General features: G+C 40.6%; 1 protein-coding gene across 4 annotated transcripts in view; it reads right to left on the bottom strand.

Moving 5' to 3' along the window:
- The window catches only part of MED14 (mediator complex subunit 14), a 75000-nt gene that overhangs the window by 9312 nt on the left and 40896 nt on the right, over positions 1–24792 (bottom strand). The window contains exons 17-28 of one of the 4 annotated variants that reach the window (XM_067723254.1): positions 20583–20743; positions 20350–20496; positions 19183–19274; positions 17732–17884; positions 16923–17192; positions 12971–13111; positions 11304–11415; positions 8179–8310; positions 6025–6207; positions 4873–5108; positions 2628–2807; positions 2422–2529 (exon numbers count right to left, since the gene is read on the bottom strand). In XM_067723254.1, the coding sequence (XP_067579355.1) occupies positions 2422–2529; positions 2628–2807; positions 4873–5108; positions 6025–6207; positions 8179–8310; positions 11304–11415; positions 12971–13111; positions 16923–17192; positions 17732–17884; positions 19183–19274; positions 20350–20496; positions 20583–20743 (1915 nt within the window). Of the gene's footprint in view, positions 1–2421; positions 2530–2627; positions 2808–4872; positions 5109–5130; positions 5382–6024; positions 6208–8178; positions 8311–11303; positions 11416–12970; positions 13112–16922; positions 17193–17731; positions 17885–19182; positions 19275–20349; positions 20497–20582; positions 20744–24792 lie in introns of those variants that run through there. The other 3 variants (XM_067723255.1, XM_067723256.1, XM_067723257.1) reach the window with 3 other exon arrangements.

Here is a 24792-nt window from a genome sequence, read left to right as displayed (position 1 = left end):
ATACAGGATAAATATAAGGAGAAATACGCCAAGACACCTATTAATCAAACTGTCAAAAATTAAATACAAAGAAAACATATTAAAAGCAGCAAGGGAAAAACAACAAATAACACACAAGGGAATCCCCATCAGGTTAACAGCTGATCTTTCAGCAGAAACTCTGCAAGCCAGAAGGGACTGGCAGGACATATTTAAAGTGATGAAGGAGAAAAACCTGCAACCAAGATTACTCTACCCAGCAAGGACCTCATTCAGATTTGATGGAGAAATTAAAACCTTTACAGACAAGCAAAAGCTGAGAGAGTTCAGCACCACCAAACCAGCTTTACAACAAATGCTAAAGGATCTTCTCTAGGCAAGAAACACAAGAGAAGGAAAAGACCTATAATAACGAACCGAAAGCAATTAAGAAAATGGAAATAGGAGCATACATACCGATAATTACCTTAAATGTAAATGGACTAAATGCTCCCACCAAAAGACACAGACTGGCTGAATGGATACAAAAACAAGACCCATATATATGCTGTCTACAAGAGACCCACTTCAGACCTAGAGACACATACAGACTGAAAGTGAGGGGATGGAAAAAGATATTCCATGCAAATGGAAACCAAAAGAAAGCTGGAGTAGCAACTCTCATATCAGACAAAATAGACTTTAAAATAAAGACTATTAGAAGAGACAACGAGGGACACTACATAATGATCAAGGGATCAATCCAAGAAGAAGATATAACAATTGTAAATATTTATGTACCCAGCATAGGAGCACCTCAATACATAAGGCAAGTACTAACAGCCATGAAAGGGGAAATCGACAGTAACACATTCATAGTAGGGGACTTTTAACACCCCACTTTCACCAATGGACAGATCATCCAAAATGAAAATAAATAAGGAAACACAAGCTTTAAATGATACATTAAACAAAATGGACTTAATTGATGTTTATAGGACATTCCATCCAAAAACAACAGAATACACATTTTTCTCAGGTGCTCATGGAACATTCTCCAGGATAGATCATATCTTGGGTCACAAATCAAGCCTTGGTACATTTAAGAAAATTGAAATTGTACCAAGTATCTTTTCTGACCACAACGCTATGAGACTAGATATCAATTACAGGAAAAGATGTGTAAAAAATACAAACACATGGAAGCTAAACAATACACTACTTAATAACGAAGTGATCACTGAAGGAGTCAAAGAGGAAATCAAAAAATACCTAGAAACAAATGACAATGGAGACACGATGACCCAAAACCTATGGGATGCAGCAAAAGCAGTTCTAAGAGGGAAGTTTATAGCAATACAATCCTACCTTAAGAAACAGGAAACATCTCGAATAAACAACCTAACCTTGAACCGAAAGCAATTAGAGAAAGAAGAACAAAAACCCCCAAAGTTAGCAGAAGGAAAGAAATCATAAAGAGGAGATCAGAAATAAATGAAAAAGAAATGAAGGAAATGATAGCAAAGATCAATAAAACTAAAAGCTGGTTCTTTGAGAAGATAAACAAAATTGATAAACCATTAGCCAGACTCATCAAGAAAAAAAGACCTGTATGCAGAAAATTATAAGACACTGATGAAAGACATTAAAGATGATACAAATAGATGGAGAGATATACCATGTTCTTGGATTGGAAGGATCAACATTGTGAAAATGACTCTACTCCCCAAAGCAATCTACAGATTCAATGCAATCCCTATCAAACTACCACTGGCATTTTTCACAGAACTAGAACAAAAAATTTCACAATTTGTATGGAAACACAAAAGACCCCAAACAGCCAAAGCAATCTTGGGAAAGAAAAACGGAGCCGGAGGAATCAGGCTCCCTGACTTCAGACTATACTACAAAGGTACAGTAATCAAGTAAAGATGTAAAAAAAAAAAAAAATCTCCACAGAAAGGACAGATTTTTCAATGAATGGTATTAGGGCAGTTGGGGGCATCTGAAAAAATTGGACCCATACCTCACCGTTTGACCCCAAGATATATTTTAAATAGATCAAATATATAAGTAGTTTACAAAATGATTCCGTAACAGTATTAGGAGAAGCCACGGGAGGATTATTTCATGATCTGGGAGTAGGAAGAGTATATTAAATGTATCTTTTTATAAGAGAGAAGCCACTGATAACTTGGATTGCCTGTGGGGAGGAGGACTAGATGGCTGGATAGGGATGGATGTGAAATTTCCCACTGTATCACCTTGTTCTAAATTCAAAAGATATAAGAGGATTGTGTTACCTACCCAAAGACAAATAAAATTTAAGTTAAAAATTAAGGATGCAAGAGAAAAATGAAGTACATAACATAAATGGGTGAAAACCAACATATACTGTTCCCACCAACTCCAACCTCCTCAGACCGACCTGGCTAGAAAAGTCTGTGTGTCTCTGTAACTTACCAACTCTAGCTTCATAATATGCACACAGTCCCTGAGGATGTGTGTAGGAGCTCCTAACAGCTTGGTGAAAGCTATTAATGTATTGGCTTTAAATGGCGGTCCTGCAACCTACAAGGATAAATAAAGCAAGTTAAGTTACTCTTCATTCTACCTTGACTCCTCTGTTTCACCGACTGTATTAAAATTATGCATTAAGAAACACATACTCTTGTTTCAAAGAATTTCTCTAAAACTTGAAGTTCATCAGGCTTCCACTGTCCTGCATTTTCGGGTGTCACTTTCAGCTGAAGTGTTTGGTTGGTTTTGGGACTAAGGGCTACTCTGCATTTCAGCGCATCAGTCTTAAACATAATCACTCCAGGTTCATTGGAATTTATCAGCTGTAGCTGAAAAACAAGAAGCATGCATCAGATTAACATGTGAAATAATATGTAAGTCAAAGGGAAAATGGAAATGTTAACTAGAGAAATGTTTCAAAAGGAAAACAACTAAGTTGGTACCTGTTCCACAAAAAGGTATCTAGGCACTGGGCACCAGCAATTGCTAACCATATAGCAAAGAGAGGCAATCAGACATTATGTGTCTCCTGATGGAAGAACATAACACCACCTATCAAAACCACAACCAGCTTGAGCCTGAATTCAGTAGTCAGATCCACAGGGTTGATCAATATTACAGAAATATGGAGGTCAAAAGAACATGTTAGATGATTCCAAAGGGATGCAATCAGCAAGATCCAGACTGAGAAACTCCACAGGACAAATGATATGGCTTCTTCAACAAATACATTATCTAATGAGAAATGGAGGGGGAACCTATTGTTTAGAAAGGACTTAAGAACATGTATGGATTTTGATTCAGATGGTAAAACCTGTGACAACTTGGGAAATCTGGACACCAATTAGAAATCTGATGATAAAGAAACTATGGATGAAATGATGTGAGGAATTTGCTGTCAAACAATCTGGGAGGAGGAGTTATAGGTGAAACAATGTTAGTGTGAGTTCACTGTGTTGAAGGTGGGTGATGAGAACAGACAGGTTTATTATACAATTCTCTCTACTTTTGTATATGCTTAAAATTGTCCACAATAAGTTTTAAAAAAAAGATCCAGTAGGAAGAAAGAATAAAGAGTTCAATTACAAAATGTTAGATCTGGACTGGGACGATATGCTAGGCCAGGGGTTGGTAAATATTTGAGGTTCTATGGTCTCTGCTGCAACCACCCATAGACAATATGCAATTGAATGCGTGTGGCTGTGTTCCAATGAAACTTTACAAAAACAGGTGGAGGGCAGGACTTGGCCTCCAGGCCCATAGTTTACTGACCTCTGCACTAGCCTAATATGCTGATTATGCAGATGAGCAAAATGAGGTTCAAAGGGCTGAAAGCTTACATGGCTGTTAAGTGGCAGAGGTGAGGCTAGATCACAGGTCTGATGATAACTTTTGAATGCTAATTTATTTCAACTTACGTTAAAACTTTTCTTTCTTTCAAATTTGAATATAAAGGTTGCAAAATAGCTTGGCGCCATCTGTGGTGAGGCTATTTTAAACGTTCACCATTCTGACTACCTCATTAACATAAATATCAATAATAATTATTATAAATAATATGTAACTGAATACCAAAACATTATGTAAAGGTTTTATATGAAGTTATCTCAAATTTCCACAACTGTTGTGAGTTAGGTGGATACTACTATCTACTAGTATCAAACAAGGTGAAGAAATGTGCCGAAGCTCGTGCCAGCCAGTGGCTACAAACTGGGGTAGCCTGACTATAGAACTGGTGCTCTCAACTCTGAACTGTCTCCTAAGGTATCACCACAGGATAGAAGTCTTTTTCTATAAGAGTTTTAAATCAATTCAGTTGCTCATGTGTTTTTTTTAAAATACTTATTTATTTATTTATTCTGGCTGTGCCAGGTCTTAGTTGCAGCATGTAGAATCTAGTTCCCTGACTAGGGATCGAACCCAGGCCCTGTGCACTGGAAGCACGTCTTAGCCACTGGACCGCCATGGAAATCCCCAATCGCTCGTGTATTTAAAAAGTAGCTCTCATCCTTGTGATCGTAAATAATTTCACGATCACAGATTCCGATTCAGCCTGCCTGCAGAAGCATTCCAGAGGGCAAATAGTTCCTCGTATGCTATTCTCTACCAAGTCAGATCCTGGGTGCACTTGTTCTACGGTATCGTGGGGACCTATCCCCAGGTCCATGATAGCCACAGTATGGCAAATTATAAGTGAAGGAATTTGTTAATGTAAGAATGGAAAAGAAAATAGTGGATCCATTTTTAATGCTAGGGTGGAGGGCAAAACACAATGCTAACAGGCTGGTTAAAGGAGGTGAGGGAATAGCACTTCAGTTCAGATCCTACTCTAGGAAGCAACTTAGCACCTGCTTTGACAATCACCACTTAGGAATTCAGCAGGTACCCACATACCGTTTCTTGTTGAATAATTCTTTGAAGGTGTCGTCTCATGATGACGGATCCAAGGAATCTCTCAAGCGGAGAACAAAGGTAACTACCTGCTAGGCCGGGCACGAGGCCTGGCGTTGGAGAGGGCAGCAGTAAAATATTCAAGGCACTGTGAGTGAGGATGGTAGGGATGGAGGCCGCCCAGGAGCGCTGAGGTAGTTTACGAGGTGGAGGCATGTTTGTGGGCATCGTTTGGGAACCTTTTGGGAAGGAAAACGTCATTTTTTTTTTTACAAATACACACAATCTCGTTGTTCCCTGTTTTGCTTTTATTAAACACCTTTACTTTTCTATAGCAATCCATACTGTTTCCGTTACTCCCTGTGGTGTTAACAATCACATATTAGTTTCCTTACAGTTATTCTCCTCCCTGCAGCCAGGTCCCTTGCAGTGTGACTTTGCAGCAGTTCCTTCAAGGAGTGGGGTCTACTTCTTTACTTGGGATCTGGGCTGGCCTTGTGACTTGCTGTGGCCTACAGAATGCAGTGGAAATGACACAGTGCCAGCTGCAGGCCTAGGCTTTTACTGACTCTCTTGGAATTCTGTCTAGCCCCAGGTGAGCAAGCCCATGGTCAAGTATGAGACCACAAGAAGCAGAGAGAAGCCAGGCCCCAGCCAACCCAGGAGCTGACCACAGATGCATGAGTGAGCCCAGCAGAGCCTGGAAGAATCACCCAGCTGGGCTCAGCCCAAATTGCCAATCTGCAGAACAGCGAGCGAACATATGATTGTTGTTTTAAGCCACTAAAAGTCACATGGCAAAAGCTAATGAACATATGTGTACAATTCTTCTTTTCTGTGTTAATTTGCATAACCTTGTCAGTTACCTTTAGGTATCTTTTAAGGTCTAGTAGTGCAGCTAAGTTAGTAGTCATAACAGAGGTACAGGGTTCACCTCAGAAGACTTCTGGAGGAGACATTCTCCTTTCTTACATTTTGCCCGACTTTTACAAATTTAACTACTGTTACAACTAATTTACTAAATGGGTAAAAGTTTAAGTTACTGAGTATCCTTATTAAGTCATGACTTTCAAATGCGAGGTTGAGGATAGAATGATTAAAACAGGTCATTTATGTTATTCTAAAAGCTAACATAAAAGTGTCGATGACACTCACTTGTTCCAGCTCGAGGGGAATGAGAAGCATCTGGAACTGGAGAATGTAGTGATGGGTTGGCTGGTGACATCCCAGGCATGCGTGTTGCTGGTGAGGGGCCAGACACTTGAGGAGACCCTGGCCAGTTCCCTGCTCGTCCACTTGGTGACACCATAGTGTATGGAGAACTAGGGTCCAGGGTTCCTGTAAACAAGTAAACAAATGGTTTTCAAAACCTATATTTTAATAGCTGAAAAGCTATTAAATAGCTGACAACATTCAAATGCTTAAACCCCACGTGGTGATATTTTGTCTTTCAGTAAGGTATTTCACTGAAGCCTGATGCACATGGCACATTTGAATCTCTATTTGGTGTAGTTTTTGTACTTTTGAACATGACAAAAAAATTAGGAAGGTAAAAAAATACTGAGAAAGGATAAAATTTACCTTTACACAAGCTCCAAGATGTGTAATATGTAACAATCTACTTTACACTATATAACAAACACTGTGTTTGAAAATATTAAGCAAAAAAATCTCAAAGCTCCTTTAAGGGTAGAAATCTTATATTTTTAAACTAACCCTGACAAATTATGTTTTCATTCTACTCAGAGAAGGCTGAAGAGAGGGAATTTTCCATTTTCTTTATTTAGTAAAGGGTACAGTGACTAAGAAATGCACCAAGAATCAAATTTTGAAAGCAGTGACCTCCTGAACAATCTGATATTTAAATTTCACCCTGCAGATACTTTTAACTTATTTACACCTCTTTGTAACCAAATGACAAAATGAGAAAATACTTCTACCATATATCAGAGAATAAATGTTCCTTACTTAGAAATCTTACAAATCGGTAAGAAAAAACACAAGAATATAGGCAAAGGATATAAACTGGCAGGTGTACAATAAGAAACACGAAAGACTAATGAACATAAAAAAAAGTTCGACTTCACTAATAATCAAAAAACCACACATCGAACAGTAATATGCCATTTTTTACCTATCAAAATGACCAAGATTTTAAAAAATCACAATACCCCTTGTTGGCAATGATGCAGGAAAACAGACATTCTTGTACAATACTAGAGGAAATTGGTACGGCCTTTTAGGTGAGCAATTTGCAGTATGTTTCAAAAGCTTTAGAATTTCTCAAACCCTTTGAGACAGCAATTCCACTTCTAGGAACTTACCTAAGAAGATAATCCTGCGAGCAGAGAAGACACCATTTTCAGTTGTGAAAAAATAGAAACATTCTAAACGTATCGTAATAAGAGAACGGTTAAATCATGGTATGCCCAGACAAGGGGATACTATGAAGCCATTTAGTATGATGACGTAGTTTTTACTGACAGAAATGTTCCTGCAAATATTAATAGTAAAGAGGAAAAATCACAGATGCTACACAGCTGTAAAACCTGAGGAAGCTCTTTATGTTCAGATTTGGCACGGGATTCATGATACAGTTAAGTGACGAACGTAAGGCACCGAAGACGGTGTGCAGTGTGCTGCCATGTGTGTAAAAGAGAGGGGGAAGAACAATCCACATAAGACATCCCTCCAAGAATGCACGAGAAATCAGTAGCACTAAATGCCTTTGGGAGGAAGAACTAGGTGGTTGGTGGACTCGAAAGGAAACACCTCACTGGCTACCTCTTCTATTCTTTCTCTTTTTGAACAAATTCAAAATAGAATTTTTGAGTTAAAAAATTCAAGTCTCAAAACAATACATATGGTAGGGTCCCAATTTTGTGTGTGGGGGGTGGTGTTTAAGGGGAGAGAAGAAGATGGGTAGAGAGCAAGATAGAGCAACAGAGATTTGGGCGGGCAGGCAGGCAAGCGGGGGTGCGTGACAGGCCGAGTGAGGGGGAGAGAGAGTGCGAAGCAGACAGACTAACTGGTAGATCTCTTCGTTGTGTGATTAGGAAAAACGTATTCTTATTTTTGGCCGTGGCACGTGGGATCTTAGTTCCGAACCCGGGCCCCCTGCAGTGGAAGCGCGGAGTCCTAACCACTGGACCACCAGGGAATTCCCAGGAAAAACGTACTTTCTTTCGCTATTTCCCCAATACACAAGTGCTAATTTTGCAAAAAGAAAATTTATTTAACAAAAACTTATTTAACAAAAACTACTTTCACATCAAACTCATGTTCTAGCAATTTCCGGTATGGACTCACCATGTGGACTAGCAAAACTGGCCCCTGGTCCTATTGAGATTCCATGCGAGGAAGGGGGAGGAGTTGGAACAAATGATGCTGGTGATGGGGCTCTCAAAGCCCCACTGGGGGAGCTGGCGGCATGCAGATTTCCTAATAAAGGAAAATAATTATAGATGATCTTGCAGGACACATATCATGTCCTGTCCAAGGACCCCGAGTTAAGACTCTCTACAGACTAAAGAAACAAGTAGTAAAGCTCCCGTAAGTAGCACAAAGAAAAACTGGAACAATTTCAGTATGGAAAAAGAGAGACATCAATTCCATGGGGTCCAAATTCTAGCTCTTATATTGACTGATGTTTAAAAAAAAAAGCCAGTGTACTTTTTTATCCACTCACTCACTCATTCAACAAGTAGGCATGAACATCAATTTCATGCCAAGCATTGTTGTAGGTACTGGGGATGCAGCAGTTAACAAGAGACAAAAAATCCTGCCCTCATGGAGTTTATATTCTAGTATAATGAGAAAGACAAACAAATATATGTCAGGTTATGCTAAGTGCTATGGAGAAAAACAGGGCAAGGTAAGGGGGCTATATCGTGTAGTGGTGGAGGTGGGTGCTGTTCTTTATATAGAGCAACCAGGGACCTCTCTGAGAAGGGGCTATGTGGGCTGAGACATGAAGTGAAGGATCAGAAGAGCTAGTGCAAAGGCCCCAATGGTAGCAGCAGTTATAAATAACAGGGGGAGGCCAGTGTGGCTGGAGCAGCGTGAGCAAGGCGGGGAGCGGGGAACGGAAGACGATCAGGTCAGAGAGGTGGGAGGAGGGTCCCAGATCACACAGGGACTTGTAGGCCACTCTAAGGACTTAGGGTTTACCCTGAATGAGATGGGAGGCCACTGCAGAGTCTGGAGCAGAGGAGTCATGACCTAACTTCTGTTCCAGAAGGATCACTCTAGCTGCTGTTGAAAAACAGACTATAGGGCAGGAGGCAGCGAAACCAGTTAGAGGCAACTGCAATTACCCAGGTGAGGGATGGCTAATGACCCGGGAAAGGGTGAAGGCTGAGATGGTGAAGGTGGTTCGATTCTGGATAAATTCTGAAGATGGAGCTGACAGTATTCGGTAACTGACTGACTGTGGGTGTGAGAGAAAGAGGAGTCCAACATGACTCCTACAGCTTTGGCCCAAGTAACAGGAAGGAAGGAAGAAGCTGCCACCTGCTGAGATGCAGTGCCTATGGGAGAAGCAGCACAGGGCAGGGTTGGGGGGTGTTAGGAATTCAGTTTCAGCCATGCTGCGTTTCAGATGTTGACTAAACATCTACATAGAAATGCTGAATAGTTAGCTGGAAAAGACAGGACTCGAGTTTGGGGGAGAGGCCTAGATGGAGCTATAAAAAACTCGGAGACATGAGCTTAAAGATGGTATTTAGCCACAGGACTAGCTTTAATTTAGGATGATGAAGGGTGGGGACTATGGCTATCAAAACTATCAGTGCAACATTAAAATACTTGCTACATTACCATGACTATCCTCAATACCAGCAGCTTTCAAATTCTCTACTATGTAAGAGAATTTCATATTTTTAATGTTCTATTAATATCTAATGCAGTACTAATTCAATACAGTATGAATTCAATAGTAACATATTGATATTCAATAAATGTTAATCAACTTGATTAACCTTTAAGTATTATATTTACATATTTAGCTGTGTGATCTGGACTAGTGACTTAACTTCTCCATGCCTCGGTATTCGTTTAACCGTTTATTCCCTAGGGAATAAACGAATTCGTTTAATTTGTTTAATCCCTAGGCATTACCCGTTTAATGCCTAGGGCTTAAACGGGTAAAGTGCTTAGAACAGGGCTTGGCACACAGGAAGCACTATATACCTGTCTGCTACTAAAATTATTTCAAAATAATCATCTCTCCTTCCTTCTATACGAAACCAGTCTCAACCCACATCCTAGAAACTCCCTCCCCTCGGGTGCTGGGACCCCGCTTCCCGTTCTCCCCCTTGCTCCCCAGCTGCTCCTCCTCAGGCTCCCACACTGTCTACTGTCGGAGCTTCACAGGGTCTGAGTCTCCCACCAGCTCAGGGTTCAGGGGCCTTCAATGACACGACAATGACTTCCAAGTCTTCACCTGGGGTCCCACCATCTCTGATGAGCAGGGAAGGGCTCATCTACGCTAAAAATCCGATACCAGTGCTCCTTGCTAGAAGGTAAGCTCGAGAAGCAGGACTGCTATTGGGCTCACTGCTGAATCCCCAGCACCGTGCAGCATTAGACACAGAGCAACCACTTAAGACAAACCAACGAATTAATTGTTCTGTTAAAAGTCAAAATTTGGCATTCTCCCGCAATGTTTTTTTTAAGATTTTTTTTGATGTGGACCATTTTTAAAGTCTTTATTGAACTTGTTACAATATTGCTTCTGTTTTATATGTTGGTTTTTTGACCGCGAGGCATGTGGGATCTTAGCTCCCCGACCAGGGATCGAACCTGCACTTTCGGGCATCGGAAGGCGAAGTCTTAGCCACTGGACCGCCAGGGAAGTCCCTCTCCAGCAGTTTTTACAGCGTACTTCGTGGGGTCGCCAACAGAGCCATCTTGTTCAGACAAGTAGGTTGTGGCCTGCCTGACTCTGAGGTGGGGCACTGTTCACATACACCTGGGCTCTGCCAACTCCTTCTGTAAGGGGGCTTTTCTGAAACGGGTCGTCGTAGCGGGAAAGCAGCCACAGACACTACATAAATGGATGTGGCTGTGTTCCGATGAAACTATTTACAAAACCAGGTGGTGGATAGGATGTGGCCCACAGGCCTTAGCGTGTCGACCTCTGACATAGATCACGTTGTGATTCTTGGAGTTGCGCCATGAGTCTGGCTCTGGGTGACAACAACTCCACTTAACTCAAACCTTTTCAAAGTGCTCCTGAATCACGAACATAGATTTCACAACCCTGCCATAATGAATGAATGGCAAATATCCAGCCACGGACTAGCAAAGCAGTTCCCTCTGACATCTACGGCTACATCTGTAGTATTTCTCACGGTGTGTGTGCGTGTGTGTATGCGTGCTGTCTATTTTGGATCTGAAAGTTGAACACAACAAGAGAATAAGTAATATCTTACCTGGAGACTGTGTGTGCATCATAGAGGGAGACTGGTTAACTGTGCTGTGATAAGATGTAGGGGGCGAAGTTAGAGGATAAGCGCCTGATGATCCTGGCTGCTTTGGAAATGGCTGAAAAGAAGAACATTCCATGTTGGTAAAATGGCCAACCATGCAGGTTATGTGAGTGTGGCTTTCCCCAATAAAGAGCTACAGTGTTGACATTTACACACATCCCTGGTTACCAAATAGGAAAGGTGAGGTATGAAAATGCCCAAAATTCACATCAATAATGCAAGTTTTAAAAAACTTCCTTTCAAAATGTTTTAAAAATAGCAACATTCTCATTCCTGACCTTGCACTACCACTGCTTATAGCCCCCAAGATGTTTTTTGCTCATTTTATCTACCACATAACTGACTTATCTATATTATTTATCTACCATTTGACTGATTCTAAGATAAATTTTCCCCATATTTTAACATCTCTGAAATCAGTGTGTGTCTTCCAATTCATGGCATGTCGTAGTTGCACTGGCAGTGTTGTTTCGGGCGGTACATAAAAACAATGCATTTGGTGGAGTTTTAGAGTCAGTGAAATATGGTAGTTCAGCCTGATCTCTACTCACCTTCACCTTCATCTCCAGTAATGACAATGTAATTCTTCCTAGTCTATGTTTTTAACTTGAGGTATGAATCACATAAAGCACACGACTCTTAAATGTATAGTCTGATGAGTTTCTATAAGTGTAACTGCCACATAGATCAAGATACTGAAGGACATTACCAGAACCCCAGAGGCCTCCCTCACCCACCTTCCAAGTCTCTGTCGCCTCCCCAAACTCTGACTTCCATCACTCAAGCTTGGTTTTGCCTGTTTTTTGCATCTCATATAAATACTGAATGTACTCATTAGCGTCTGGCTTCTTTTGTTCAACATTACGTCAGTGAAATTCATCATTTCGTTGCATGCAGCAATAGCTTTTTTCATTTCTGTGAAGTATTCCACTGTATGAATATACCCCCGTTTACTCATTCTACTGTTGCCGGATATTTGGGTTGTTTACAATGTTTTGTGTAAATAATGCTGCTATGAACATTCCTGTGTTTTTTGGCTGCATTTCTGTTGCATATATACCCAAGGTAGAACTGTTAAATCAGGCATGCATAATGTTCAGCCTTAGCACTCTGGAATAATGCTGAACACCACTGCAAGGTAGCTGTACCATTTTATACACCTTCCAGTAGTAAATGAGAGTTTCAGATGGTCCTAATACCAAATGTTGGCAAGGACTATCAATTTTCTTTTCCTTAAAGACATTTCTGTGGGTATGGGGGTATTATCTCACTGTGGCTTTAATGTATAATTCTGTGATGCCAGATGACACTGTTCACCTTTTCTGTGCTTACTGGCCATTTGGACATCATCTTTTGTGACCACATGGGTGGTCACCTGACATTATTTTAAGTGCGGGAGTCTGAAGTTAATGCTGTTTCTGGTACTATTTACTTCCCATCACTAGAAGCCTCCTCCTGTCTCCCTCTGTCACTATTTCTTCATATGAATTTCTTGGGCATCTCGGGTCCACCAAGGACCTCCTTGCCTTTCAGCAAAGAAGCAGAGCCACCTATGGAACCTGTTAAGTAACACAAATATGACACCGTTTGGAATGGCAGCTAGACATCACCTGTTGCTGGGGTGGTGGCTGGAGTTGTGAGATTAAAGAATCCATCATATCTCCTCCAATGGGAGAAGGGGGATTATCATCCTCATTTACAGACCTTCTTCGAGCATCCTGATTGCTGTCAACAAACATATTCAGGAATGTCTATGGATATAAACAGGTAAAATTTAGATTATTTTACCTAACTTTAGTAAGATATTCTTAATCACTGAGAATGTGTTAACAGAAACAAACATATTATGTCCATTATCTGAAATATAAGTTTGACACGTGGCCACTATTGTTAGGCCAACCTAGAAGAGAGAGTGATCAATTTGAAGAAAGGGGGAAAATTGAGGAAAAGTTAAACACAACAATAAAAATAACATCTAAGTTAAAATGTTATTATGTGAGCAAAAAGTTGAAGAAAGAAGTTCACCCTGGCCAAAATATTTTCTTATTAATTTCTGAATCAAAAACGTGGAAAAGAATAAAAAGTTGTATGGTAGGCATATAAGTAACTTCAATGACTCGGAAAACTTCCTATTTAGTGAGAGTTCTCACTTTTTAAGCCAGAAAATATGAAAGAGGAAAGCTGAATAAAGAAACTAAGCCACCTTTTCCCTTTTTATTTTATGTGACTTAATCTTAAACATCAAGAGTGGGACAGTCTTGTTTTATAGGTTATGTCATCTAAAATTAAGCAAGGCTACCAGAATTTGTGTCTCAAGAACAGATTCTCTCTTTTTTTTTTTTTTTGCGATACGCGGGCCTCTCACCACTGCGGCCTCTCCCGTTGCAGAGCACGGGCTCCGGACGTGCAGGCCCAGCGGCCATGGCTCACGGGCCCAGCCGCTTCGCGGCATGTGGGATCCTCCTGGACCGGGGCACGAACCCGTGTCCCCTTAACGGGCAGGCGGACTCTCAACCACTGCGCCACCAGGGAAGCCCCTCTTTTCTTTTTAATGTAAATTTCATTTATTTATTTATTTATTTTTGGCTGTGTCGGGTCTTTGTTGCTGCGTGCAGGCTTTCTCTAGTTGCGGTGAGTGGGGACTACTCTTCATTGCGGTGCGCGGGCTTCTCATTGCGGTGGCTTCTCTTGTTGTGGAGCACGGGCTCTAGGTGCACAGGCTTCAGTAGTTGTGGCACGTGGGCTCAGTAGTTGTGGGTCGCGGGCTTTAGAGTGCAGGCTCATTAGTTGTGGCGCATGGGCTTAGCTGCTCCACGGCATGTGGGATCTTCCTGGACCAGGGCTCGGACCCGTGTCCCCTGCATTGGCAGGCGGATTCTTAACCAATGCACCACCAGGGAAGTCCCAGATTCTCTTTAATATGCTCCACCTTCCCAATCTTCAAAAATATAGATTACAAGCTTATCAGAATTACTGAAAAGCTTTTAAAGGTACAAAGTCTGATTTCTAATTAAAGATAATAGATTATTCACAACACACATTTCATCTTCTCTCAACACCCCACTGAAGCTCCTAAAAAAATTTTTTTAAGCAGTAAGTCACCAAGACAAAAAGAATGGGATAAGAGAGAAATAGCAATAAATTCTAGGAGGTTGCAGAGCAGATGGTTGAGTGGTAACTGAACTATCTGATGTGAGGAAGTTTCTTCTTAAGCAAGCAGTGGGGAAAGCCAAGAAGCAAAGCTATTTCCATCCAGATCTCCAAGATACACAGGAACTGGCAGCATCAGATACCCCTGGAAATGGAAATGAAACAGACTAAGAGCAGAGGACTGGGTGAAACGTCTTAAAGACAGTAGTGAAACCCTCCAGAGCCTCTGGCACTCCCACTGAGTTAGGCTGACCTTTACCACCCAGGTGGAAGGTCTCTGATTGGGGGCGGGGGGGACCTCTAGGATCAATTGACAGCAGGGGTACCATACTAAAAATAGAGATTAAAGTTTACATACTGAATGCTGAGAATACTAGTTTCCTTCTCTTATTTGACTTGCCAAATATTGGGAGCCAGATGCACAACGGCTATGCAGAGTCTTGATACTCTTCTCTTGGTACTCACACTGGCCCAACAAAAAGACCTGAAGCTACTGACATTGGGAGTTACCCAATGAAATGGCCCAAGCAGGTCATCCTGCAGTGAAGATTACAGTCAGCAAGTGTCACCTTTAAATAAAAGCACAGAGTTAAGAATCACTTAATATTTGAAAACTACTAATATGAAAGAGATGAAAACAAAAAAAGGTGGATGAAATGGAGATTATGTAGGAAGAGGTAAGAGAAGATAATGCAGCCATATAGAACAGGACGTCATAAAATGAACTTTCAGAATCAAAAAGAGCTCTCGGAATTTTTTTAAAAGATGGCAAAAAAAAAATTCTTGATGGAAATGAAAAATAGAAGGATTGGAAAAAAAAAAAAGGAAATCTCCCAGAAACAAAGAGATAAAAAACAGGAAAGATAAGAAAATTAGAGGATAAGTCCAGGATGCCCAACTTCAGAATAGCAGGGGTAGCAGAAAGAGCTAACAGTGAACACAAAGGAAAAGACTCGAGGAAGAGCACAAGGAAATTCCCCACAACAAAAGGATGTAAGTTTCCAGACTGAAAGAGTCCACTTAGTCACATAAGGTTCAAGAACTGGAACAGGATGAAATGTCTCAATGGTCACAACAGAAGCTAGGGCACAATGGAGCAATGTCTTCAAAACTCTTCCAGAAAATGACTGCAACCTAGAATTCTACACCTAGCCGCTCTCTCAACTAGATGACGCTAAACTAAAGATGCTTTCCGACATACAAGGTCTCAAATTAACCTCCCATGTATCTTCTCCCAGGGAGCTACATAGAAAGTATTCCACCAAAACAATGAAGTAAACCAAGAACAAGACGTGGGGTCCAAGCCATAGGGCGTGCAACACAGGAGAGAAGTGAAGGAATCTCCTGCTTCACCACCCTTCTGCAGATTCCTAAATCAAAACTGGGCAAAAGGTCTGGAGCGCTACCATTCCAGACTGGAGTTCAGAGGACTGTGGAAGAGATGTCTTCAAGATGAAACTGGTAAGGTATCTGATTTGTGAACGTACTGAGGGGAGAGTTACATACATGGGAGACTTTAAGGTTGAGTTAGTGATAAGTACAGAGAGAGCTAAGAAACAAAAAAGTTAATTAATAGTTCCCAGGAAAATAAATGCTGAGCAAGAAAGGAAAAGTAATCATAGTAAACTTGGTAGAATAGTGTTAAATACTCATAATAATGTGAACACTGAAAAATTACCTAACCATAACACAAGGTTGGAGGAAAGAAAGAAGATGAATCGGTACTGGGAGCAGCCTGAAAAGGGGAAGGGGCATATAAGAAAGAACTAAAAAAGAATTAAATCCTCATCTCCCATTACGAGAGTCAGATAACGCCCTCAACTAAGAAGTCAGCAAAGAGCAATGAAAGCATGCTATTTAGAGGTAAGGATGTAAATACCAAGAGAATGAGCTATACTGTATAAGAGTGGAAAACAGAGTAGGAAACTAGCAAGACTGGGACTAATTTTCAAAACAGGCCATTTGGAACTATTTGACTCTAAACTATAAGAACATACAACTGAGCTGTCATACCAAAATCTCCAGGGGTTGTGGCCCAAGACCTTACATTTTAAAAAAAGTATCACAGCTGAACTGATGAACAAAGCTTTTCAATATTCACTGATAAAGACTACTTTTAAAGTTCCTTGAAGCTCCAAAGAGCAAATAGGACTCTCTTTAGTATCTTCACTCATTACATGGTAAGGAAATAAAAGGAAGGACATCTTATCATTTCATATACCTAGGCACAGCACTTTACCAGAAGTTCTAGCTCCTTCAGAATGAAGTTGCAGAGATGATGAATTAACATGGCTACTCATTAAATTTAAACAGGAATTTGTTGCTTTTCCTCCCCATTATTTCCCCCTCGAAGGAATTGTTTTAGAGATCACATTTATGTTTACTAATGCTGTAAACACTGAAGTCCATTACCTTGAGTCCTGGTGCAGGATAAAAACCTTCAACTAACTTGCTATTATCAAAAAGACTATAGGCCCCATCGCGTATTGCCACAACGCCTCGACTCCGGCAGTATATATCAATGCAATACATGTTCCTGAAGGCCAGTCTGATGTGGGTGGACGACTGCGGCAGGATGGAGAAGCACTGGTAGGCAGTGTTGGTTCTCTGGGTCAAGCCCAACATCGGCACAGTGGGCAGTTTGTTGATGGCATTCAATGGAGCCTGAGTATCAAACAGTACCTACAAGGAACAAATGCAGTGAGAGCAGCCAGTTTCTGCTAAAACCTCAGAATTTTCAACGTAAAATCGTCACAAATGAGACAATGTCCTTCTGGCACATTCCATACAAACTTTCGTCGTTAAAGACAAGTTAAGTCCACATGATTTTTTTTTTTAGTTAAGGGTACTTTAATTAATTAATTAATTTATTTTTGGCTGTGTTGGGTCTTCGTTTCTGTGCAAGGGCTTTCTCTAGTTGTGGCAAGCGGGGGCCACTCTTCATCGCAGTATGTGGGCCTCTCACTGTCGTGGCCTCTCTTGTTGCAGAGCACAGGCTCCAGATGCGCAGGCTCAGTAGTTGTGGCTCACGGGCCCAGTTGCTCCGCGGCATGTGGGATCCTCCCAGACCAGGGCTCGAACCCATGTCCCCTGCATTAGCAGGCAGATTCTCAACCACTGCGCCACCAGGGAAGCCCCCAAGTCCACATGATTTTTTGAGGAGTTTTACACGAGACACTAACACTGAGTCTTATTTTTAAATAGAAAATGAACTTAATTACCTGTAATAACTGAACCACATTTGGTGTTTTGTTGAACATTTCTTGAAGCTGATGGAGAATGGTATTGTGACAGTTACTGCATCCTGAGTTTGGACCAACAGTTCCCAAAGAAATGTGAAATTTCTGATGTATGGAATTCCACTGGATACTAATCTAAATCAAAGAGATTACATGTTTCAGAAACCGAGAAAGGAACGGAGTCAATCAGAAGAAAAAATAATGTTTAAACAGTAAGGCAAAATGCCAAAGATCTAAATGAGGTCTTTTTTGGAAGCAACTCATGAGACCCTGTAAACTGCAGATGTGCTGTCCCTATAGACATTCACTGAGTATGTGTGTGTTAGACAGCCCACTTCTACTAAATAAAACAGAAAGAGAAGGTGCTAAAGAAAAAATTTTGATTAAACTTTATTTGAAAATTGTCATTGTTTCTTATTTTTCCATTTTCTCTTGAACGGAATAAGAGTCACCCCCTAGGTGAGTACCGTATTAAAGGGAAAAGGAAGCCAGCCCCAACAGATGCCACCTTCGGTTAACAGATTTTAAAACACTCAAGTAATTTCTGATATTACTTTATGTGGAAGAGTCCAGAAAGAAGCTAGCTGGCTGAATTTATATACTAAATTTCTAGGACTTTACATATGGGGTGGGGAAAAAAATAAGAAACTACAGATTATGGGGAATACCTTCAAGATTAATACAGGATCAGATAATGTTAACAACCATGTGACTAAAAGCACAGACATACCACACTGTTCAAGACCATTCATATATAATCTTCATTATAGTAATCACGCTGCTAAGCAGATTTGAAATCAGTGAAGAAAAAAAAACCCATAAATACCAAAAGTATATTACCTTGCCCCAAACTCTTCAAGAATACATACTCCAAAGAGGGTATAGTTTTTGTTTTCAATTTTAAAGAGTTAAGCATTATAGTATATTTTTTATCAACAAAGTATTTAAAATTTACCATTTTATCCCTAATTTTTACTTGAACCCTCAATTATTTCAAGAAAGTTTTCATAATTTTTGAATTCTTGAGTTTTTAAAGATATATGAGAGGAACTTTAGTTTTTTTGGGTTTTTTTGTGCACCCCACCCCCCCACCCCGCCAAGCGGACACCCTGAGACCCCTGGAAACCCCTCTGACCTCCACTCACCGTTGCCAAAACGCCCCAATCCCCACAAACGGAGTGTTTAACCCGTCCAGGGAACCCCCTCGCCTACGCTTCGCACTCAGGCAATCCCCACCCCATCTGAAGAGGTGGAGCCCCTCCTGGGGATTCCACCCCAAGTCCCCCACAGGAGTCATCTCCACCAGCCAGGCGGCTTCTCCGCCTCCTCCTCGCAGCCGCCGCCGTCGCCGGGAACCCCCACAGCTCCTCCCGCTCCCGCCCCCGCCACCCCATCCCCGAGGAACTTTAGTTTTAATTAATTCATAGACTTACTGAACTTCCCTTGGTGGTTCCATAACACAAGATAAGTTTTCGGTAATTATAAACACGAACTTCTGAGAAAATGTTTAGATGAGTGGGTATGTCTAAACAGAAAGAAAACAAAAAAGTTTAAGATTATACATACGAAATTTTAAAATATATATTTGAAAAAGACGGCATCTTGGCAATAGTATATGCCTAGATAGAAAGGTCTCTGTATATATAACTTAGTTTAAAAAAAAAAAAAGAAAGGAGAAAAGATAGTAACAGCATAAATAGGTAGTAGGGCTTCCCTGGTGGCGCAACAGTTAAGAATCCGCCTGCCAATGTAGGGAACACGGGTTCGAGCCCTGGTCTGGGAAGATCCCACATGCCGCGGAGCCACTAAGCCCCTGCGTCACAACTACTGAGCCTGCGCTCTAGAGCCTGCGAGCCACAACTACTGAGCCTGCATGCCTAGAGCCCGTGCTCCACAACAAGAGAAGCCACCGCAATGAGGAGCCCGCGCACCGCAACGAAGAGTAGCCCCCACTCGCCGCACCTAGAGAAAGCCCATGCGCAGCAATGAAGACCCAATGCAGCCAAAAATAAATGTAAAAAAGAAAAAGAAAAATTTCAAAAGAAAAAAAAAGCTGAAAGTATTTCTAATAGTTTACTTAGTTGGTTGACAATAGTAATAAGAAGAAATAAATAAATAGGTAGTAGGCTTCAATTTCCATTTCGACAAAAGGGGGCCAGGGCAGGGGCAGAGATGTACTGAAGCAGTACAGCATAGTGGTTTATGGGTTCCAATTCCAACTCTGCCCTTTGCTAGCTACGTGAACTTCAGCAAGTTTCTTAAGTCTCTGTGACTTGTTTTCTTCATTTGTGAAATGAGGGATGATAAATTACCTCATAGGGTGACTGTGAGGAGTGAATGAGTTAATACAAGCGTTTATTACATTGTGTGGCACACAGTAAACTCTCAATAAGCACTATTATTATAATCTGGTATACCTGTGTGTTAAAATTTCTCAATATATACGAATCATCACAGTGGCTGTCTCTCGGGGATAGACTGACGATTTTTTTTTTTTTTTTTTTTTTTACAACGTGCATGTTTCACTTCCTCAGTTAAAAAAGGCGGTGGCGGATGCTTCCCCCCCTCCCTCCGCACCAAAGGAAGATTATCACTTGTACCTGGTAGAGAACGTGCAAATTCCAACACACACTCATATAATCGTGCAATGCTATTCCAATCATTAAGGAACATTTCAACCACTTTTCTACCACCAACAGGTTCAGACAACAGGTTTTCATATGTCAGATAAACATGCCGGGATGGTCCTACAGATTAAAAGAAAAGATTAATAGTAATCAGTACAAAAAACAACCCAGAAATATGCAAAGACCAAGTGTGTGAAGCATCTCACCTTGCTCCCTGGTAGAGGTGCCATTAAGTGGACAATTTGCAAACACTAACTCTGCCACCCAGGTGCGGTTATTTCTACCTTGTAATCGGAAAGTGCAATCAAGAAGAGAGCGGTCCAGAGCCTTTTGCGTTTCCTCATTTACACCCTTACAGGGAGGAATTCTGGTGATGAAAGACAGCATATGAAGTGTACTTCGTATCACAGAAAGACAAAAGCACAATCTACACAATGACAGGCAGGGTAGCATATTAGAGCTTTGGTTCAAAGTCCACTACTAGGCAGCTTCTGCAAGAGAAGGAAACAATTCACAGCAGTTAATAGCATTTAACCCACTTCCATTCATATCAATATGGATTAGGACTCTCATTTTAACAGTGATGCTCGCCTTCATCCTTAATCTTGTTATTAGAAAAGACCACAATTTCTCAGAAAATCAAAGATACTGGCTTTCTATGAAATCTACCTAGAACATCCTCAAGGAAAAGCTAAGGAGAACAAAATATTTTTAAGACCACTCTTTGAAGTCAGGATGACACAGTGAAAAGAACAAGGGCTTTGGAGTAAGGGACCTGCATTCTAATTCTGACTCAGCCACATTCAACCTCTCTGAATTGCAGTTTCGCAACTATAAGATGGAGATAAATAACTACCTTATGGGTCTCTGATTTTAAAACATGACAAAACATATATATAAAGTACTTATGGTGGCTGATACAGCAGGTATTCATATATGTTAGTTTCTCCTTGCAGTAAAACCAAGTCTTGCTCACTGACTGCCATGACAAAATTTCAGGTTCGTTATCTCCCCCCACCTTCTCCGCTCCTCCTCTGTAGAGGTAACTCACTGTGATGGGGCTACACATGTATCAACTCATTTAACATGCATACTGTCACTTATATATACCACATATACAAGAGGAATGTATTAGCTTCGGTGTCTTAAAATACCCATCTCTTGCAACTTTATGAACTATCTTATTTGTCATAAAACATGATGAGGTAATATATTTTGGCTGTTTTTTTCAGTAATGGATGAAATAATGAGATAATATTTAATTACACATTATCCTTTAACTCACAGGGAAGGTGAGTTAATTATCAGACTTGGTATAATAATTATCAAAATCAGCAAAAAACAACAAATATAACTAGAAATATGGAATTTTGGTTCAGGCCTCTCATTCAGATATAACACCTAGACCAGGCTTTCTCAAGGTCGGCAATATTGACATCCTGGGCTGCAGAATTCTTTGCTGTGGAGGGCTATCCTGTGCAGGTTATCCTACCCTGGCCTCTACATACCAGCTGCCAGTAGCACCTCCCACCCCTTCTTCTCAGTTAATGAGAACCAAAAATATCTCCAAACATTGCTCAGTGTTCCCTGGCAGGGAACACTGCCCTGATGTTGAGAACCACTGACCTAGAATAAACAATTTAAGAGGGAAAAAAGAGACAGAGATTGTATATGGTAAAAAATAAAATCTGTAGGGGGAAAGAAAGCTATCCAGGTTGCATAAAAATAGAATTAATGTACTGAAATTTTCTCAGTAAATTAAAAATTCCACCACAGCTTGTTTTAAATGTACACGTTTGGGCTTCCCTGGTGGCGCAGTGGTTGAGAGTCCGCCTGCTGATGCATGGGACACGGGTTCGTGCCCCGGTCCGGGAAGATCCCACATGCCGCGGAGCAGCTGGGCCCGTGAGCCATGGCCGCTGAGCCTGCGCGTCTGGAGCCTGTGCTCCGCAACGGGAGAGGCCACAACAGTGAGAGGCCCGCGTACCACAAAAAAAAAAAAAAAGTACAGGTTTTAAAGTTTTTTCAAAAGTTAATATTTCATACTACATACTTGTTATCACTCACTACCAAGAAGATTCTGTCCAACATTATTTGGGGTAGTTATTATAGAAATCGCATACACTGCACATATGCTTCGAACTTCGGGTATACTGAGGACTTTTGCCTGCCCTTACCCCTCAAAATGTACCTCTAAGCCACAGTAGTTATAAAGCAGCCAATTCAGATAGATTTTTTAAATCCTGATTTTGAAAATATGAATGCAGTACATTATCCTTCTTTCACATAAAATAGGTATTTCATGAAATCCATCTGGTTAGAAAATGAACACATAGAAGTCAGCATGTTTGGAAGTAAGAATTAAGTAAGACTCCTTCCAATTTATGTTCTCAGGGACAACACGACCCTGAAAATGCATTCTATGTCACTTTCTTAATCTGTGATACCGATATAATTGGCTTTATTTCAAGGAACCTGCAAAATATCTACTTGCTTTTAAGGTTATACATGTAACAGAGAGAAATAACAATAACTTTAATCCTCCCTGCATGATCATGTGAGGTGGAAAAAAAAAAAAAGACAGGTTCCCCCAAAAGGAAACCTGACAAAATCATTACAAACACAAAATACTATTATTCAATATATTTGCCAAAAATTAAGAACCGAGGAAGATGTTCCCCGGACAATGGATTTAACATATCTGAAAATTTCTATCATTTCAAAAAAGTTTTTTGATCTAAACAGCTACTCCTGACTGATTTTTCTCCTGTAATTCTGAATACTGAACAAATTTAGAAAAGTAAGCTCTGGTCTTCTAGGGCAGATGTGTATCAGCACTGCTCCTTCTCCGCCATCACGTGCTGCGTGTCAGTTTCGTTCTGAGGGATTTTACAAACATCAGTAACCACGTTATGTCCCCACAGTGCAAAAGTGGGGAGGAAGATCACTGAAAGTGCTAGTAAAAGCAGCACAACTGCACCTACAAGGAAAGTGGGGTGGATTTTATATAGATTGCACGTGCATATGCAGGACTCAGTCGCATAACTGACAAGCCGAGTCACACAACTTGCAAAAAAGAGCTGGGCCTGTGCATTACTTGCATAAGCTACCAGAGGCAAACGAATCACGAGATGAAAAAACCTTGTGGGCGTGGCTGGAGGACCAGCACCACTGCCCATTACTGTAATGTTAGTTCAGGAGAGGGTGGAAAGTTTGCTTAAGAGCTCAAAACAAGGCACTGCGAGCATGCTGCTCTCGAGACTGTGTCATCTGAGCGGTGGGATCAAGGCTCTTGAGTTTGCACAAGGCAACAGGCCCATGAACCAGAGCAGTCTAAGGTGTTTACCATATTTTCAGAGATACAGCAAGAAGGCCTGCTCAACAGATTTTCAAGGAGATAAGCTGAACAAGAACAGAACATATTTTTTAGCAAAGAGGAGAAAACTATGCTCAATTTTAAAGCTTTGAAGTCATACTCCCATTTAATATGAATATACCTAGGACTAAATGCTTAAAAGAAGAGTTTCTGAAGATTAAATGAATTGGAGCAATTACTTACTAATTATAATTAGATCTATCCCAGATTTTAATTTAATAAAATCATATTTAGACATTTATTATTTTTTCCTTCCCCCGATAACGGACAGCTTGTACCAAACAGATCTCTTTATCCATTTCTATATATTTTCCTTTTAAGTTTTAAATAAAGGAAACAATAGCCAGGAATATAGTAAAGACTTTCTCAAAAATTATTGTAAAATGAAGATTAAAAAATATGAAGTGCTTCCTCTCCACGTAAGGACTATAATGAATTCTCTTGAGTTCAAGAATAAAGGGGACTGAAATGTCTTTTGTAAAAATGCCGAGAGCAAGATATTTTAAGATTCTTGCAAAACATGAAAAATATAACTAAGAGACTAGAACACAAATGTTATCATCTATTAATCTACAGTTGTCAAAAAGAGTAAAAAGAAAAAAACCCTATACTTTAGGCAGAAGTAATATAAAACCAAAGGCAAATTAATTAAAAGTTTTACATTTTCCTTTTGATGTCTATTCTAAGACCAGCTCTCTCCCCAGAAAGCTTTTTGTGGAGATGGCATTAAGGTAACCAGGCAGGGCAGCTATTCTAGTTCAACTCTTTATCTAACGTGAGCACCATGACACATGGGTGGAGTGCACGCTATCTGCGAGTCCTTCCCACCTTCCACAGGGCAAATTGATTCCCAAGTAACAAAAATTAAAGCCCCGCTGGCTCAAATTGCAGAGCCGCCATGTCTTGGCAGACAGGAATTCAATAAATAAAAATTGCTTCTATGATTTATATTATTAAGCAACGTCTAATAAACAATACAAATGTCCAAAAAAGAAAACTGCTTTGTGCACCAAAAAGGGTGATCTCTTAAATGGCATTCT

The sequence above is a fragment of the Pseudorca crassidens genome, chromosome X, assembly GCF_039906515.1.
Source record: "Pseudorca crassidens isolate mPseCra1 chromosome X, mPseCra1.hap1, whole genome shotgun sequence".
Taxonomy (NCBI): Eukaryota; Metazoa; Chordata; class Mammalia; order Artiodactyla; family Delphinidae; genus Pseudorca; species Pseudorca crassidens.
This window is presented reverse-complemented; position numbering and strand designations above follow the sequence as displayed.